This window comes from Stegodyphus dumicola, chromosome X2, assembly GCF_044657685.1.
Source record: "Stegodyphus dumicola isolate Sdum_Otavi_A_Nest chromosome X2, ASM4465768v1".
Taxonomy (NCBI): Eukaryota; Metazoa; Arthropoda; class Arachnida; order Araneae; family Eresidae; genus Stegodyphus; species Stegodyphus dumicola.
The window spans coordinates 68136147-68153264 of NC_140781.1; the positions used below are offsets into that span (position 1 = coordinate 68136147).

At 34.7% G+C, this 17118-nt stretch overlaps 1 protein-coding gene across 1 annotated transcript in view; it reads right to left on the reverse strand.

The window, feature by feature from the left end:
• Positions 1–17118, reverse strand: part of Tace (ADAM 17-like protease Tace) — a 100901-nt gene that overhangs the window by 54987 nt on the left and 28796 nt on the right. Inside the window, exons 7-9 of the mRNA XM_085809821.1 lie at positions 14076–14214; positions 3245–3355; positions 3015–3020 (exon numbers count right to left, since the gene is read on the reverse strand). Coding sequence (XP_085665947.1) covers positions 3015–3020; positions 3245–3355; positions 14076–14214 — 256 coding nt within the window. The remainder of the gene's footprint in view (positions 1–3014; positions 3021–3244; positions 3356–14075; positions 14215–17118) is intronic.

Genomic DNA, 17118 nt, shown 5'->3' on the forward strand with positions numbered 1-17118 from the left:
GATTGGAGAAAATATTGCCTCATGTTTTACCCAGAAAATATTGTATAAATTGTAAATCACCAAACAGCCTCTGTTATGATTTGAAGCAATGCCTAGAACTCAGAGATTAGCTTATGCTGATATCAAAATAAATATGGATTGTGCCATGATTACCTTTCATGAGCACTGTACAAAATTTTGTTTTGGGGGCCTATTTAGTGTGAGAATAATACAACATACACAACACTTAACAATTGCTCAATATATTTATGCCGACATAAGAATCACAGAAAATTATCCCCTTTCACATAAATAAATACTTACAATTATTTAGTGCACTTCTTAAAATTAAATTTAGAAACATTCATTGATTTATCAGAATTCTAATAATATTGCACTCAACCATATACTAGAATTATATTTCTAATAATATTATACACAACAGAAATTATGAAAAGACTGGATAATTATTGTCATCTTATGCAATTATTGCGACACACTTTACTGGTATCAAAGACACAAATTGCATGGCAAAGTACACAGGGAAAATTGAAATTTTGAAAGAATATTTTTTTTTTAACTTTTCGGGACCCTGGGGCCCACACAATCCTGGGCTCTTTGTCTACATAACTCATTAGTTTGGTCCCTAAATACAGATATTCAATATCCTAAAAACTAATTTATAGCTTACTGTAATGTACTCCAGAGTTTCAGAGCTTCAGAATGGAAAATCATGAAGCAATTTTTTTTCACCATTATAATTGCTTTCAAGAATAACACAGACTAACAAAGGTAGGATTTTAATGAAAGAATTCTTGAAATAATTATTACAATGAAACAGAGCTTAGAATCAGCACAATTGGAAGCATGAAAGCTTACTTCCAAGACAAAAACAGCCAGGAATACAAAAATTATAATTTGTTTAATGTTTTTGCTTTCTACTATGTAATTATTTTTGACCATTTCGTGTATGGATGTTTTGATATTTCTTTTATTTTACAGAAGGCTGGCTGATTAGTTATACATTACAACCACTTGAAGGCCAGCTGTTCAAGGGGGATACCTTCATTACGATTACAGAATTATTCTTCAATTTAAATTACAGAAAGGGGGGGAGATATGAAATTTTAAACATATAGACAGTTAACTCACTGGCAACTGACCACTCAGCTATTGGGAGCCCAGCTTTCAATAAGCAAATAACAACCCTTTTTACATAGTATTATAATAATGTAATAGAGAACAATTCCTAATTCTTAATTTTGCTACATTCATAACAAGTAAGTTATATACAATACATATGCTCCAATTAAATTTTACATGCTTTTCCATTAACATATTTTGCTATTTCATATAATTTCAGAAATCAAAATACACACACACACACACACACACATACAATATATTAAATATGTATCTTCCATGATTATATTTCAAACTCTAACCTGCAAAATAGAAATAAAACATAATTTGAACTAAATAAATATTTCAATATTAATGGAAATATCTGCAATAACTCTGCAGAAATTCTTCAATTTGCTGATGGCAGTGACATAAGGAAAAAAAAAATCCATACAGATCTAAAAAATATATTTTTTGGCATTGGAGGGAGAGGTGTGCACAACAATGAAACAGAAAAAACTAAACGTACCTACGTCATGCATTTGATAGCTATCTAAAAATAGGTTCTCCCAAATTCAAAAAAGTTAACCACTACAGATAAATACTTTCTAAAGCAGTGTAGTATTGTTTCATCCATTTAAAAATAATAAAAACTTTAGGGCATTACTTTAACAGCAAAGTTTTCCTCAAGATTTCATCCATTTAAAAATAATAAAAACTTTAGGGCATTACTTTAACAGCAAAGTTTTCCTCAAGATACTCAGATCAAATATCTGAGGGTTAGCTTTGATAAAAAGTTAATTTTTAAATTTCACATCAATCAAGCAGAAGACACTGCTCATGCTGCAATTATGAGCATATACTCAAGCCTACAAAATGAAATGAAAAGACTTGCATTTTCAGTTAATCAGGACTATTGTATACATTTTCTGCCTGGGTGGCAAATGCCAAGACTAACAGAAAGCTTCCATAAATCCTTTAAAAGAAGGCATTAAAATTATTCTTAACATTTCTTGGTTTTCAAGAAATTGTATTACATGTTAGACTTGAATATTAAGTTAAGTCATAAACATAATTTCATCAAAAACAAAAGAAGCCTCATGGAAAACAACTGAAGCTGTAAAAACATTCCAGTAGAAAAATAGGAGTTCAGCTAGATCAAATTTTCAAGAGACATGGACAACTTATTTGGCACAGCTTATTAGGAGGATCCCAGAGTATCCTCATGGATCTTCCTGTTAAGTACAGTTGAATTCTCTTTACATGTAGGATTTTTGTTTTCTCTTGTAGACAGAACCTGATTATTATGATTGCTTTGGGCAAGTCTATAAATTGCAGTATCCAAAGAAGCAAGAGCCAGTCAGCAGATATAAAGACAAATACCAAATTTTTAAACAGAAGTATGAAAAGAAACAATTTGCTGGAATTGAAAGTATCATGTTAATTTCCTCCAGAAATGAAAAACAGTAGAAATAACAAAAATGTTCTTGAAAGGTACACCATACAACAATTAAAAAAAATAATGACTAACGTCTCAAACAGGAGGAGGGGAAATCATAATTTGAAGAAAATATTTTAAACTTAAATCAATTATGTAACTGTTTCTATTAGGTAAAGAAAACTGATTTATATGCATTATATTGCTGTTTAAAAAAAACTTCTTCAGTTACCTAGAAATCATTCATTGTAGCCCAAAAAATTAAGTGGTAAAGTTTCAGAATAAATCAAGGTAATAACACTTGTACAGACGGAATTTCACCAATGAGTGTAAAAAGCAATGTCACTCACAGCATTAATCTTATTGCAGTCAGTTATAGGAATAAAAATTTCTGAAGGAATAATAAAAATATGTTAACTCTCCCTATCTTATCTTAATAAAACCAAAGATAAAAAACATTTTAATGTTTACTTACCAAATTCTGCAACAGCATTATGCATGATGGGAAGAAAAGAAAAATATGAGACCTAAAAGACATTATACACATTTAAAATGTTCTAATGCCCTGAATTAGCAGGGTAACACTGATTTAAAAAAAAAAAAAAGAAAAGAAAAAACTTTGTTTTATGACACAAATAGATGTTTATAAATTTGCAAATATAGGCACATGAAAGAACATTCCAATACTCTGAAAAGAATATTCACCATGTGCTGTGACTAAATCTGCTTCCCTTGTTATAACTCTTTGCCCATAATGGTTCCTGGATGTACTCAAACCAGAATTCAGATAGAGTGTATACCCATTTTTCACATAACCTGGAAGAAAGTTATATGCTGAAAGTTTAAAAAAGTTTTCATAATTAAAATAAATACATATTAAAAAACTGTTTATTCAATCTTTCTTTTCTTTCTTTCTTTTTTTTTTTTTCTTTTTCTTTTTTTTTTTACCAAGAATGGTCAATCTGCCTAGGGAGTTAGTCAATGGAAAGATTTTCTAATGAAATATAACTTGTATAGCTTACTCATAGATTATGTACAGATTACTTATTATTAAAAATAATAAAATGGTCACTAAAACTGTTAACAGAATTAAATTAATAACATCAAAGTGCCAAGATTTCAAAAACTTTTAAAACCTATCTTCTCTTAAAATAAAATCAATAAGTCTTATTTGACTACATGAAATCTTTCCAGAACTCGATATCAAATCCTTAACTTTGAAAACTGGATTATGTACCTCAAATACTCATTTTCAATAATTTCATTAAATATGAAAAGAAAACAGATTAATGGATAAAATGAAAAAATGAAAAATTTACTTTCAGATGCACAGCTGACATAACCACTTTCAATAAGTTTGTGCTATTATTTATCTAAAATGTCTCATTTAAAACAACCCAGACAGCATGCCTCTAAAAATATATGTATAATTTTGGTGAAAAAGAGTATTTTTTGCACACTGTCTTTACGAAAACTATATGAATAAAAAAGCTGAAGATACTATCAGCACTTTATCATATTTTCTATGTTTTTTACAAATATTACGCAAATTCTAAAAACTTTGAAAAATATTATGACTTTAAAATATCTAATGAATGCTTTCCATTTAACTTTTATTATTCTTTTTTCTTCAGCCAGTATAGCGGTTAATGACCCTGACTCCATAGCGATGGGTCTGGGTTCGAATCCCGGAGAAGGCATGGTTGTAATTGTCCATCCCCTTAATAGGAGGCAACGATGGCCACCAATTAGGGGCTTCCATAATGAAATGGCCACCACTTCTGGCCCTTGTAGTGGCGCAAGCTTGTAGTAGCTAATGGCTATTAAATAAAGTGTCTGGCCATTATATATATATTTAAAAAAAAGCACTTTTTTCTCAGAATTTCAATGTCATACTGTATTTATTTCAAAAGAAGTTTAAAGTTTTATTTTAATGTTTTAATAATGATTCTGCAAAACTGATAAATTAATCTTGATATATTACATATATGTAAATCACTTAACAATCACAGCGTTAAAATTTTTCAATGTTTTTTTAATACACAGAGTTGCGTCTGCATCTCAATACTTGTGTCTGCACATGCACCTTGAGCTCTTGGGGGTGAGTGAGTGAGTGATTATGGCGCAAAAACCAGGGATGATTATAATGAGCCAAACACAAGATGGGATGATTACAATTGATGACATTAAAATTCAATAAATAAAAACAAGTATATAAATGTACCAAATCCAGAGGATGAAGTCATATAAACACAAGTTAAAAACACGCATTAAAATTCAAGACATAGTCTTCAAAACAAATTACATTAGGTAATAAAAGCCAGTCTCTTTTAAATAATAAAATAAATTACAATTGACCTCTCTTCCGATTAAACGGTCGAGAGGTAAGTCACAGCTATTAAAATATTTCTGGCGAAGACTATTAAAACATGGACACTCAATTAAAATATGACGAACAGATAAACAAACATTACAATTAAAACAAACAGGCTCATTTTCAGCTTTGAGAAGATAGTTATGTGTGACTCTAGTGTGACCAATTCTGAGGCGAGTCAAAAGAACGTCATCCTTACGATTTCCAGCAAAATTCCAATGCTCAATTCTAGGCTTGACGTTTCTCAACTTGTTGTGATGCTGAACATCCCAAAATTGCTGCCATTTTTTTCGGACCTTTCCCTTGATGACACAGCAGATGTCTCTAAAAGCGATAAGGCGACTGGACGGTTCAATAGCAGATTTGGCTGCGATGTCTGCAAGCTCATTTCCCTTTATTCCAGCATGTCCAGGAACCCAGCAGTACAGAACTTCATATACCCGAATTGTTAAATTTATATGAATTTTGAGAACATCCACTACCACAGGATTCTGAGTGTTGGGAAAAGCTTCCAAGGATTTAAGAGCACTATACGAGTCTGTATAAACTATGAACTTTCTGTGGCAGAGCTTTGAGATGTACAAAAGACCATAATATATTGCAGTTAGTTCAGATGTTATGACTGAGCAAGCATGGTGCAGGCATCTGCCCTCAATGTAATCTTCACATACAAAAGCCATCCCCACATGATCATTTGACTTTGATCCATCTGTGTATATCGGATAATAACTGCTATATCTGTGCCTGTGCTCAGCGAAGAGTTGTCTGTAAACGATCTCGTTAGTGCTCGCCTTCACGTGATGTTTGAAAACATGAAGGAGCTGAATCTGTGAATTTTCCCAAGGTGGAATTTCAAAATTCTGTACTGCTTGGGGGTGCATATCAGAGAGGGAAAGTTCCTCAATGACCGGGCGAACTCTTAAAGGAAAAGTAGGAACACAGGATGGACGTGTTTCAAATAATGTGTTACACTCATTATCAAGTAAGCACAGCTTATTGGGATGTTCAGGTTGGGATAAAATACTAAAATATTGCAAAAGGGACAATTGCTCACGCCTCAGATAAAGTGATGGTTCATTAGAGTCAACATATAGGCTCTGTACAGGAGAAGTCCTGAAAGCTCCTGAACAAATCCACAGAGCTTGATGGTGAACAGGATCCAGTTTTAAGAAAACAGATGACCGAGCGGATCCATAAACAACTGAGCCATAGTCCAGTCTAGAGCGTATAAGCGCTCTGTAAATGCGAAGCATGGAGCAACGCTCTGCACCCCAGGAGGTGTTCGCCAACACTTTTAAAATATTTAGTGTTTTTAGACACTTCTTTCTCAGGTTGAAAACATGAGAAAGTCAATTTTCGGTCGAACGTCACTCCTAAAAATTTTACTTCAGGCGCAACTGGAATAATTGTACCATTCAGATATAACTCAGGTTCAGGATGGAGACCATGCTTCCTACAAAAGTGCACGCACACAGTTTTCTATTTCGAAAATGTAAATCCCTGTTTGTTTGACCATTCTTTGACCTTATTCAGAGCCATCTGCAGTTGCCGCTCTACGTATGTCATGTCTGCCCCTCGACAGCTAATCTGCAGATCATCAACATATAGAGATCCCAAGATGGTGCAAGAAAGTTCTTTTAGTACTGAGTTTATTTTTAAACTAAACAGGGTTACACTAAGCACACAGCCTTGAGGCACACCCTCTTCCTGTTGAAAAACATCCGAAAAAACAGAGCCAATTCTTACTTGAAAAGTTCTAGCGTTCAGGAAATTCTGAATGAAAATTGGTAGGTTGCCGCACAAGCCACTCTCGTGAAGATCGCGAAGTATACCGTATCTCCATGCCTTATCATAAGCTTTCTCAATGTCGAAGAATACCGAGACAAGGTGGCTTCTTCTTACAAATGCTTTGTGAATGGAAGTCTCTAAGAGGAGCATGCTATCTACGGTTGTTCTCCCCTTTCGAAAACCACTTTGATAAGGCGATATAATATTATTCTTTTCCAAGAAGTAGACTAGGTGGCTGTTTACCATCTTTTCAAACAGTTTGCAAACACAACTGGTAAGGGCAATTGGCCGATAGTTCGAGGGATTCCTCGGGTCTTTCCCTGGCTTCGCAATAGGAATTACTACAGCTCTCCTCCATGCACTGGGAAATGTACGCTCCTTCCACACTCTATTGTAAAGTGTGAGAAGGGCACTCAGTGACTTATAGGACAGATGCTTTAGCATTTCATAATACACGCCATCCAGACCCGGGCAAGACCTATGTGTCTGCAACAAAGCTCTCCTTAATTCAACAATAGTAAAGTCTCTATTGTACGGCTCAGATTTGGAAGAGTTGAATGCGATGGGATTTATTTCAGAGTGTTGCTTGATAGAGAGAAATGCAGGTGAATAGTTTCTGCTTGAAGATACGGCAGCAAATGTCTCACCAATAGTATTTGCAATTTCTTCTATGGAGCTAATCACTCGGCCATCTTTTTCCAGAAAGGAAAGTGAGTGATCTTTATACATTCCGCATGCTTTTCGAACTCTTTCCCAAACCCGCTTACTAGGCGTAGAGGATGTTATTGAGGACACATATGAAATCCAGGAATCCCTCTGGCTCTGCCTTCTTACTTTTCGTGCATTTGCTTTGGCTCTTTTAAATGCTATGAGGTTTCGCAGGGTAGGATATCTACGAAAAATTCCCCATGCTTTTTTCTGTTTTTTCAGTGCTTTATGACAGTCGCGATTCCACCATGGTTTCGTATATTTGAGCATTTTTCCTGATGTTCTAGGAATGGACAGCATAGCTGCCTGAATAATAGTATTAGTAACAGCTTCAACAGCATCATCGATATGCACATCTTCTACCATTTCCTCTGTGAGCTCTGCGGAGGAAGAGATGAGTTCCCAGTCTGCCCTGTCCAGTATAAACCGAGGGACTCTCGACATGGGGTTTGCTCCTCTTCGTGCAAGAGACAGAAAAATGGGATAATGATCGCTGTTGTACAGGTCATTTCCGACACTAAAGGTGCAGTATGGCAACAGAAATGGTGAACAAATGGCAAGGTCGAGAGCGTGGAAAGTCCTTGAAGGCTCATGGAAGTAAGTTTCCTGTCCATTATTCAGGAGACAAAGGCTATGATATTCAATCATTCGCTTAATTTGTCTTCCTCGGCAATTTGTATCTTTACTACCCCAGAGTGGACTTATGGCCGTTAAAATCTCCTATTATTATAAAAGGCTCAGGCAGCTGCTCTATAAGACCATTTAAATCTTCCTGATCAATGTGCTCATTAGGAGGCAAATAAAGAGAAACGACTGAAACTACAATGTGAAAATTTACTTGTACAGCGACAACTTGGAGAGAAGTCGTCAAAGGAAAGGAACTTGAGGGATAATCCAGTGAGGTGAGGAGACATACACCTCCACTGGCCCGCTCGCCTGCAAGGTTATCCTTCCTGACGAGAGAAAACCTCCGAAGTTTTGCATGTTGATCAGGTTTCAGATTCGTCTCTTGTATTGCCAAGCACACAGGATGATAAGCATTCATCATAGCTTTGATGTCAAGGACATTTCGGTGGAAACCGCGACAGTTCCATGAGACGAGGGTGGCCATTATGACTGATGTTTGTCCTTCCTGAGTTCCTTTTTAGTTTTGCGCGCAAGCAGATGTTCGGGAACTTCTAGACCGTCTTCCACTTCCATACTGTCTGAATCTGCAGATTCAGAAATCATTTCATTTGCAGAACTATTGCTGGGACTTCTATTTTTGGTTACTATTTTTGAAGGCACAGTTTTGGGTTTGCTCGGGATTGCTATTTCTTTATTTTGTATGATATGTGTTGGATTTTCTTTGTTCTTGCTTGCAGGCTGCTGGTTTTTATTTGGTGGAGTCTGTGTACTTATGGAAGTTTGGGTGGCTATTGTGCGGGTTGATTTCATGGCATTGGCATATGATTTGTTTGATATAGGCTGTGTGCTTTGAACTTGTCTTCTGGCTTCGGCATACGAAATGTTCCTGGAAACTTTTATGGTCTGCACTTCCTTTTCTAATTTCCATTTCGGACAGGAACGAGAAAATGCTGGATGGTTGCCCTTGCAATTTATACACAGTGCTGCAGCGGTGTAATTTTCGCTATCGTGGCCAACCGATGAGCATCGAGCGCACGTCAGGGTCCCACGACAGGACATCTTGGAATGGCCAAAACGCTGGCACTGGAAGCATCGCATGGGGTTTGGAATATAAGGCCTTACGGGGCAGTTTAGATATCCAGCCTTAATATTTTTCGGCAGATCAGGCGAGTTGAAGGTCAGGATCACGTGTTTAGTGTCAGTCAACTGACCTTCCTTACGCATCTTGATCCGAATAGCACCACAGACTTTTTGGTCAGCTAACTCGGAAACGAACTCTTCTTCTGAAACACACAGAAGGTCGATTTCCGAGATCACACCTCTACAATAATTCAGAGTTTTATGCGCTGACACAGTTATAGCTACATTTCCAAGTTTGGTTTGTGACAAAAAAGAAGCAGATTGGGTTGGCGAGACAGTATCTATAAGCAGGTCTCCAGAACGGAGACACTTTATGTTCTTTGGTTCACCTATGCAAGAACAGATATATTTGCTTACAACGAAAGGGGACATCTTTTGCAGTTCACCAGAGGGACTCGAGACTACAAGGAAGCGTGGATTATCAGTGATTACTTTGGCATTTGCATCGGTACGTATTTTCTTAGTAAGAGATTTATCAATTATTTCAATACTTTGGTCGTTTTCATTTGATTTGAGAAGAAACATAGAAGCCATATTTAAGAAAGAAAAGATTCGGGTCCGACGGCCCCGCCCACCACGGAGCCCAACAAGGGAACACAGATTCCTGTGTTAGGGCTAGCCGGACCTATATGCAAACTGAAGCCCCACAGTCGGCTTTCCCGAAAGCAGGTACTCCCGAGAGCTTGACCCCAAGCCACTGACACAAGGACTAGTGACCAGCCGATTGACACCCGTGAGGATGACTAAGGTGCCTCCCATTTAGCTGAAGCAGAGGCCAAAGCAGTGTGTTGGGGACAGTACCTCGCCCCTCAACTACCAGGACTCTCCTTTCCAGCGACAGGGTCTCCACGCATGGCAAACACGTGGGCAGTTTTCTCGCCACTCGAAAACTAGAAACGAGGTCTGTTCCAGCTTCTCGTGACGAGCCCCAAACTCCGTAGAGAGAAACCACAAGGGAGAAGGAAAGGGAAAAGTTCCAGCCAAGAGGAGAGGAGACGGAAAAGAGGATAGATCACTGGGGCTCCAGGATCGTGACACCCGTCTCATCAAGAAGATGATCCCCTGAAGGGCTAGGGTACCTCGGGATTGCCACACCCGTACTCACAAAAGTGAGCCCCCTGAGGGACCTTGAGCTCTTGGAGTTTTTGTTATGTGAGAATGTTAACTAAGAGCCTCTGAGAGAATCTGTTGCTTCGAGTGTCCATGAACAGTGTAAATTAATGAGAATAAAGTGTCATATTACTACAGTCTACTATTCCCGAGTTTATTATAGTGTAAGTGTATGTGTATATCATTCGTGGTGCGTCCTAGGCCAGAGACCTATGGATTGTGAGTTAATTACAAGTAACGATTAAGTCAGCAGTTTCAATTTAAAAATAAACTGCTATTTTATTGTAGAGATACTGGTTGACAATTTTGAGAAAATATTTATAGTATTTATGTAATAAGACTATTTTGAGAACAATTTATTATCTTGAGTTATTTTATTAAGAGTATAATGTTGATAAAAGGTGCACTCAAGGAAGTTTTAAAGCTACTAGCTTTAGAACAAAATATAGAATTAAGTGAAAAGATAACTGGTGCAGATTTAAATCTAGTGATTAAAAGTAGTGAAGCTTCTAAATCCGATCCAGCTTCGGTCATAGAGTTGGGTAATTCCAGAGTACAGCATCGTAAATCTGAAGAAGCTAAAGTATTACAGTTAGAACAAATTAAATTGGACAGACGTAAAACAGAACTGGAAATTGCTCAGTTACGAGCAGAAAGCAAAATTGATAATAATGAACAAAACAAAAGGAGAAAGTTACGATTCCTTATATTCCCTTATTAAGAGCTAAGAACACTGACATTGAATATTCCAAGTAAACCTGAAAACTGGAGTTATTTTTTCCTAAGAGCTTTCACGACAAAAAATGTGCCTGAGAAATATAAAGCAGAAATATTGTTAAACTTGTTAGGGGAACAGGCTTCGAACATTATCGTGTATAATAGAGATGAGGTTATAAAAGTAAAAGCTATTGTTCTAAAATAATTCGAACCTACACTACAAATTACTTTAAAGAATTATAAAAAGGCTCAATGAAATGAGCCCCATGTGCAGTTTGTGTCACGATTAACGACAAATTTTGAATATTACTTAAAATTGAAGAAAGTGTCTGGTTTCGAAACTTTGAAGCAGTTAACATCAGGCATTAATATTGAGAAACGTCAGCCCATATTTCTGTAAGACAAAGTGAAAGTTGGTTTCTGTCTCAACAAATGGCAAAAAAAGCAGATTTATTTTTCACATCTAGCGGAAAATCCCTTACCGAAAGTGTAAACAGTTTTAAAAAATCTCACAACAATTATAAAACGTCAAAGAATCTTTCAAAGGTATTATTTGCTGATGTGAAAGGCTTAAAGTGTGTTCTTTGTGAGGAAAATCATTTTTTGGCAGAATGCCCGAATTACATGAAACAATCGGTGAATGATTGAGTTAAAATAATTAAAAGTAACGAATTGTGCTTTAATTGCCTAGCATTAAATCATTCTGTTAATAACTGCAAATCAAAAGTTTCATGTCCTATCTCTGGAAAAAGACACCACCTTTAAAAATATTTCATGTAATTTTGTTATGAATAGATTATAGATCTTATTATTAAAATCTCATTCAGAAAGTTTACTTTTAATTAATGGATAGAGCCCTATTTCAATGAAAATAATAAGTGTATGAACACTTTTGGGAGCCACTGCATATTCTAAGAGAACATTTTAATTACATCTTCATGTGACATTTCATTAACCTAAAACAGCATATCAAATATTGAAATTGATAATATTTCTGTGCAATATATAAATATATTATAAAAGATGTACATAAGGCATGTCATGTAGAACTCCATATTTTCATAAAAATGTGTTTATTTATTTTTATATATTTATGTATGAATTCTTTTAAATATTTCTCAGAAATATTTTTCAACGTGAATGCAAATTGTTTAACATACTTATTAAATAAACCCATAACAGGTCTATTTATCATCTGGAATATTAGTATTGTTTTAAATGGCATTTTGATGTAGCAGATAAAGGGTGTCTATTTTATAATATAATGGAAAAAGAAAACTGAAAGTGCAAATGTTAAATCCTTAGACATCCAAATGCTGTCCCCTCCCTTAAAAAAAAAAAATAAATAAATAAATAAAATAAAATAAAAAAAAAATCAGGACAAGGACACCTAAAATTTTTTATATAAGTTGTTTTAAGAATTTTTATCATTCCTTGATCTACTTGGAGAGAATGATGATTAATTTGCAATTTGGAGTGTTAGGATGCAACTCTTCCTAACACTCCAAATATTCTGCGCTATTGTCCTTTTCCAGTACCTTTTATTTAGTAGTCAAATAAAATATATATCTTTTCTGCATTTTAGGATATGCTAGTTTTCTACTATGATATTTTTTTATTAAAAAAACTGCTTTCTGTTTAAAGTAATGTAGAAAGTAATATACCATAATACAGACTAATCACATATTTTTATTGACTATTAAACAAAAGCTCCTGAAAAAAGAATTTATAGATCTTAGTATTTAAGACATATAGGAAATTTGAATTCTAGAAATTAATTATACTAATCATCCTTTTTCCTCAAGTACATGAAAGACAAGGGTGAAAAAAAGTTACTCATTTTCAGTTTGCTTTCTTATTACCTTTCAGAATATTAAAAATAGGCATTTTTATTTGTTTGAACACAATGCTGCTATTTAAAATAAGAATAAATATTGCATATGATCTAAAAATAAAGATTTTATTATTTATTTTATTATGTGTTAAAAATGCATTTATGTTAAAAAAAGTTTGAAAGATATTTACGAATATTATATATAAATGCATAAAAGGACAAGAACATTTTCATGAAGATCTACTTATAACAGAACATTCTTTATACATTATGCAAGAGTGCCAGTAAAACAGGTATTTCACATGCTTTTGCATGTTATAGAACTAACATATAGACATGATTTAAAACGTTCTGGTAGAAAGTTGAATGGATGTTCTTTATACAACATTCTTTACACGTTACATAACAATGCCATTAACACAGATATCAGACATGCTATTGTCCGTTTTAAAATTACAATATATAGATGTGATTTAAAACGTTCTAATAGAATGCTGTATGGACATTTTTATAAAATGTTCTTTACACATTACATGAGAGTACCATTAACACGGGTACTGCATGTGCTGTTCTCCGTTTTAAAACCGCAATTCATAGATGTGATTTAAAACATTCTGATAGAACATTTTACCGAAACATTCTTTACACGTTGCACAACAATTCCATTAACACCGGTATTGGACATGCTATAGTCCATTTTAGAACTGCAACATAGTGAAGTGATTCATATGAACGCTCCCAACATGTTCATGAAATAAATGCATTGAATGTTTTCTGAATGTTCTGATAACAGTTGGCTGCATGTTGAACATGATGGTGTCTATAATTATGAAAAACAAAGATACTATTAAACCACCTAATGTTGTAAAGGGGTGAAATCGATACACAAAGATCAGAGACAAAGCATATCAAAAAATTAATCTTGATCTGAATAGGAAAAAAACACTTATGTATAGTATCATGCAGTGCTTCATTTATGTACAGTATATATTTCACTCAGGGGTTATGATAACAATGGGACTTTTCTATACAAATGCATTTATTATTTTTTTTTATTTCGTATTACAAAAATCCATTTGGTATACATCCAGTCTGGTACATGTTTAAAAATCTGGAATGAATTTATGCTGCATACTGAGGTACCACTGTATTTAAGATTTCTGCACTTACTAAAAAAATTCTGAAATTATATATGATAATGAATAATTCTGAAATGGTTAATAATTTGTAAAATTTACCTGGACTGCATATGCCACCAACTGAATTTCTACGAGGAGAGCCAACGTATGCGAGACCTAGTATTCCACCATCAAATTTCTGATCTGTGAAAAGGTGTGCAAGACAAAACCAACGATGATTCAAATTTCGAGAAAAAACCTAAAAGTAAAACAGGCCACTTTATTCAAAGAAAAAAAAATTCAACAAGTTAGCTTCTTGATAAAAATGACATTTTACATATATTAATAAAGAGATGACCTACAGCAACTAAAAATTACATATATCACAGAGATTTGTTGCGTCTACTTGAAGAGACTTTTCTTAACTTTTTACATACTTTCTTCAATATAGAAGATATATCTCTCTCTCTCCGTGTATGTATATATATATATATACGAGGGCTATCCAGAAAGTAGATTACGTTTTGGAATAAAAAAATAAACAAAGTATAGGAAACAAATTTTATTATATACAGATGAAAGCCACACTCAAATACTACTTTTCTACATAGTCACCATACAAATTAAGGCATTTATCGTAGCGATGTACGAGCTTGGAAATTCCTTCGTCGAAAAATTCGGCCGCCTGCGCCTTCAACCACTTCGTTACCTCTTCTTGCCTTCCATCTTGCACAAAACTTGTGGTAACCAAGCTTTTCGCTGATGATTTCGTGCAACAAACTTCGCGAAATTTGTGGAAAACTCAAAGAAAGTTCCGTTATTGCGAAATTTCGATTTTCACGGACTTTAGCATCGACTTTTTCGAGAAGTTCGGCGGTCACTATGCTGGGTCTCCCACTTCGATCTTCGTCGTGAACATTGGTTCGGCCATTTTGAAATCTTATGACCCACTGACGCACTCCACCTTCAGTGATAATGTTGTCCCCATACACTTCACGAAGCTGCCGATAGATTTCTATCGGTTTACAGTTTTTTGCAGTCAGAAACCTTACTACTGAGCGCACCTCGCAGCTCGCGGGATTTTCAATTAACGCAGACATTTCAAACCGTCACAGTATCTGAACGGAGCACAGCACGAACCTCTCACACACACGGCTAGATGCAGCACAGCACGGCTAGATGCAGACTGAGCTGCGCAACGCTCTGACCTGTGTCCGCTAGGGGCGCACAGACGGAAACGTAATCTACTTCCTGGATGGCCCTCGTATATATATATATATAATAATTTATTTCCTAAACAATTAATTGATTATATTATCTCCTAAGTTTAATTAAAGTAGAATTATTTTAAAAGAGTGAATCCATACTAGTAAGTTATATTTTGTATATATAGTCTCTTTACATTTACATCATTGTAAAAAAAATCTGAGATATCATAATTATATTTCTGCTACAAGTTTAAATTTATGACTGCTGTCACTGAATTAAGGAAGGTAAACGTTTCAAAGAAATAAATTCACTTACAGAAAATGTAAGCAGTGATCCAGCTTATATTTTATGCAGAGGTTTGGTTTATTTGATTACAGCAAAGCCTTGAGAGCTATCTGCCTAAGACGAGGGATCCTTTTGTAGAAGACTGACTTTCTAAAGCAAACTGACCCATATACATGTTACACATGAGGAAAACCATACAAACACCCATGCAGCCAGCCCATTCGCATGATTCGAACCTCGAACTGAACTATCAGTGTTCGGTGACTTTAAAACTCAGCCGCTGGTGGGCTTTTACACAAGGGATATTCAGAAATAACTTAGATAGGCTGCCCTCAAACAAATCCACTCGCAGGAAATATAAGCAGGCAACTTACATTCAGGTTAAATGCTGCATCTCCAGTCAAAATCTTTTAGATGAGAAATGATAGAAATCATTTCAGGAGAAGCTTGTTTTCAAAATTATAAGTGCATCTTCAGATTTCAAATTTTAATGTCTGGTTTGGCATTATCTTGTAGAACAGTCTAGCTTCATCAGAGCTGAAAATGCTTTTTTCTTGGCACTAGTCATGGATATCAGTCTAAATGCTGACCCTCCCTATTTTCCCACATTTAATCTTGACATGATGAATAATTCTTTAACAAATTCCCCCGAAGAAATGTTTTGTTTCTTAAAACTATCTAACTAGACATTTAAGCTTAAAAAGGCAGGCTCTCAAAAGCATTCAGCCAATTCATTGATTGGCCTTTGTCTGAAGCATTTGTCCAGGTACTAATAGATTATGGCTTTTTTAGATCATGAACCCATCTTAGCAAGGCTTCTTTAGCATCCTGCTGCTCAGCTTACCTCAACTTTTTCCTTGATCCAAATTTTTACCATCGGCAGAAATTATAGTCTACTTTTTCATATTGTGCCATTTACAGATTTGTATAAACTGAATTTATGGCAGATATTGATTTGTTGCAACAATTTTATACTTTTTAATAATGTTCACCTTTTCTTCAGTATAGAATGTTCACAACTTACCATAAGGATGAATTTTTGACAGAAACACTGCACACAGTTTGGTTAAAGAATACATAAGCGTTTTGCGCTTATATGAAAAAGGAAAATAATTTTGCCACCAATTTGTCCCATCAGATTCCCAAAGGAAACAAAATTATTTCCTCCAAGATAAGTAAAGTTGCAAAGTTTCAATAACCTTTATTAAGAAAATCCTATGTCTTTTCAAAGATCTAAAGAATGCAAAACCCCATTCGGAGGATAGAACTTGGAGAACACTTATAGTCAAACAAAACACACCAATAAAAATTAAAATTTCATTTCTAAAAGATAAGATAACTGTAGAACCCAAAGCTTATAAGATTCACTACTTCCTTTTTGCATAACATAATGAATATTTCAAAATTTTCATCAAAACATCAGAATTTCATATTTGAAAAATGGGTATAAAATATTTTTTTGATAATATGTCGAGGTGATCTTAACATTTTCCTCCATTCTTTTTATTTTTAATTTGCTGTTATATGAAAAATCAGCAACAAGCAGAAATTCCTTAGAAAAACTTTCTTTAGAGTCCTTGAAACATGTTTTAAGAATTTTTTCTCCTTTTTGGTGATAAAGATTCATCTATTGTGACATTTTTCTATTTTTGTCAGGATAAATGTTTCT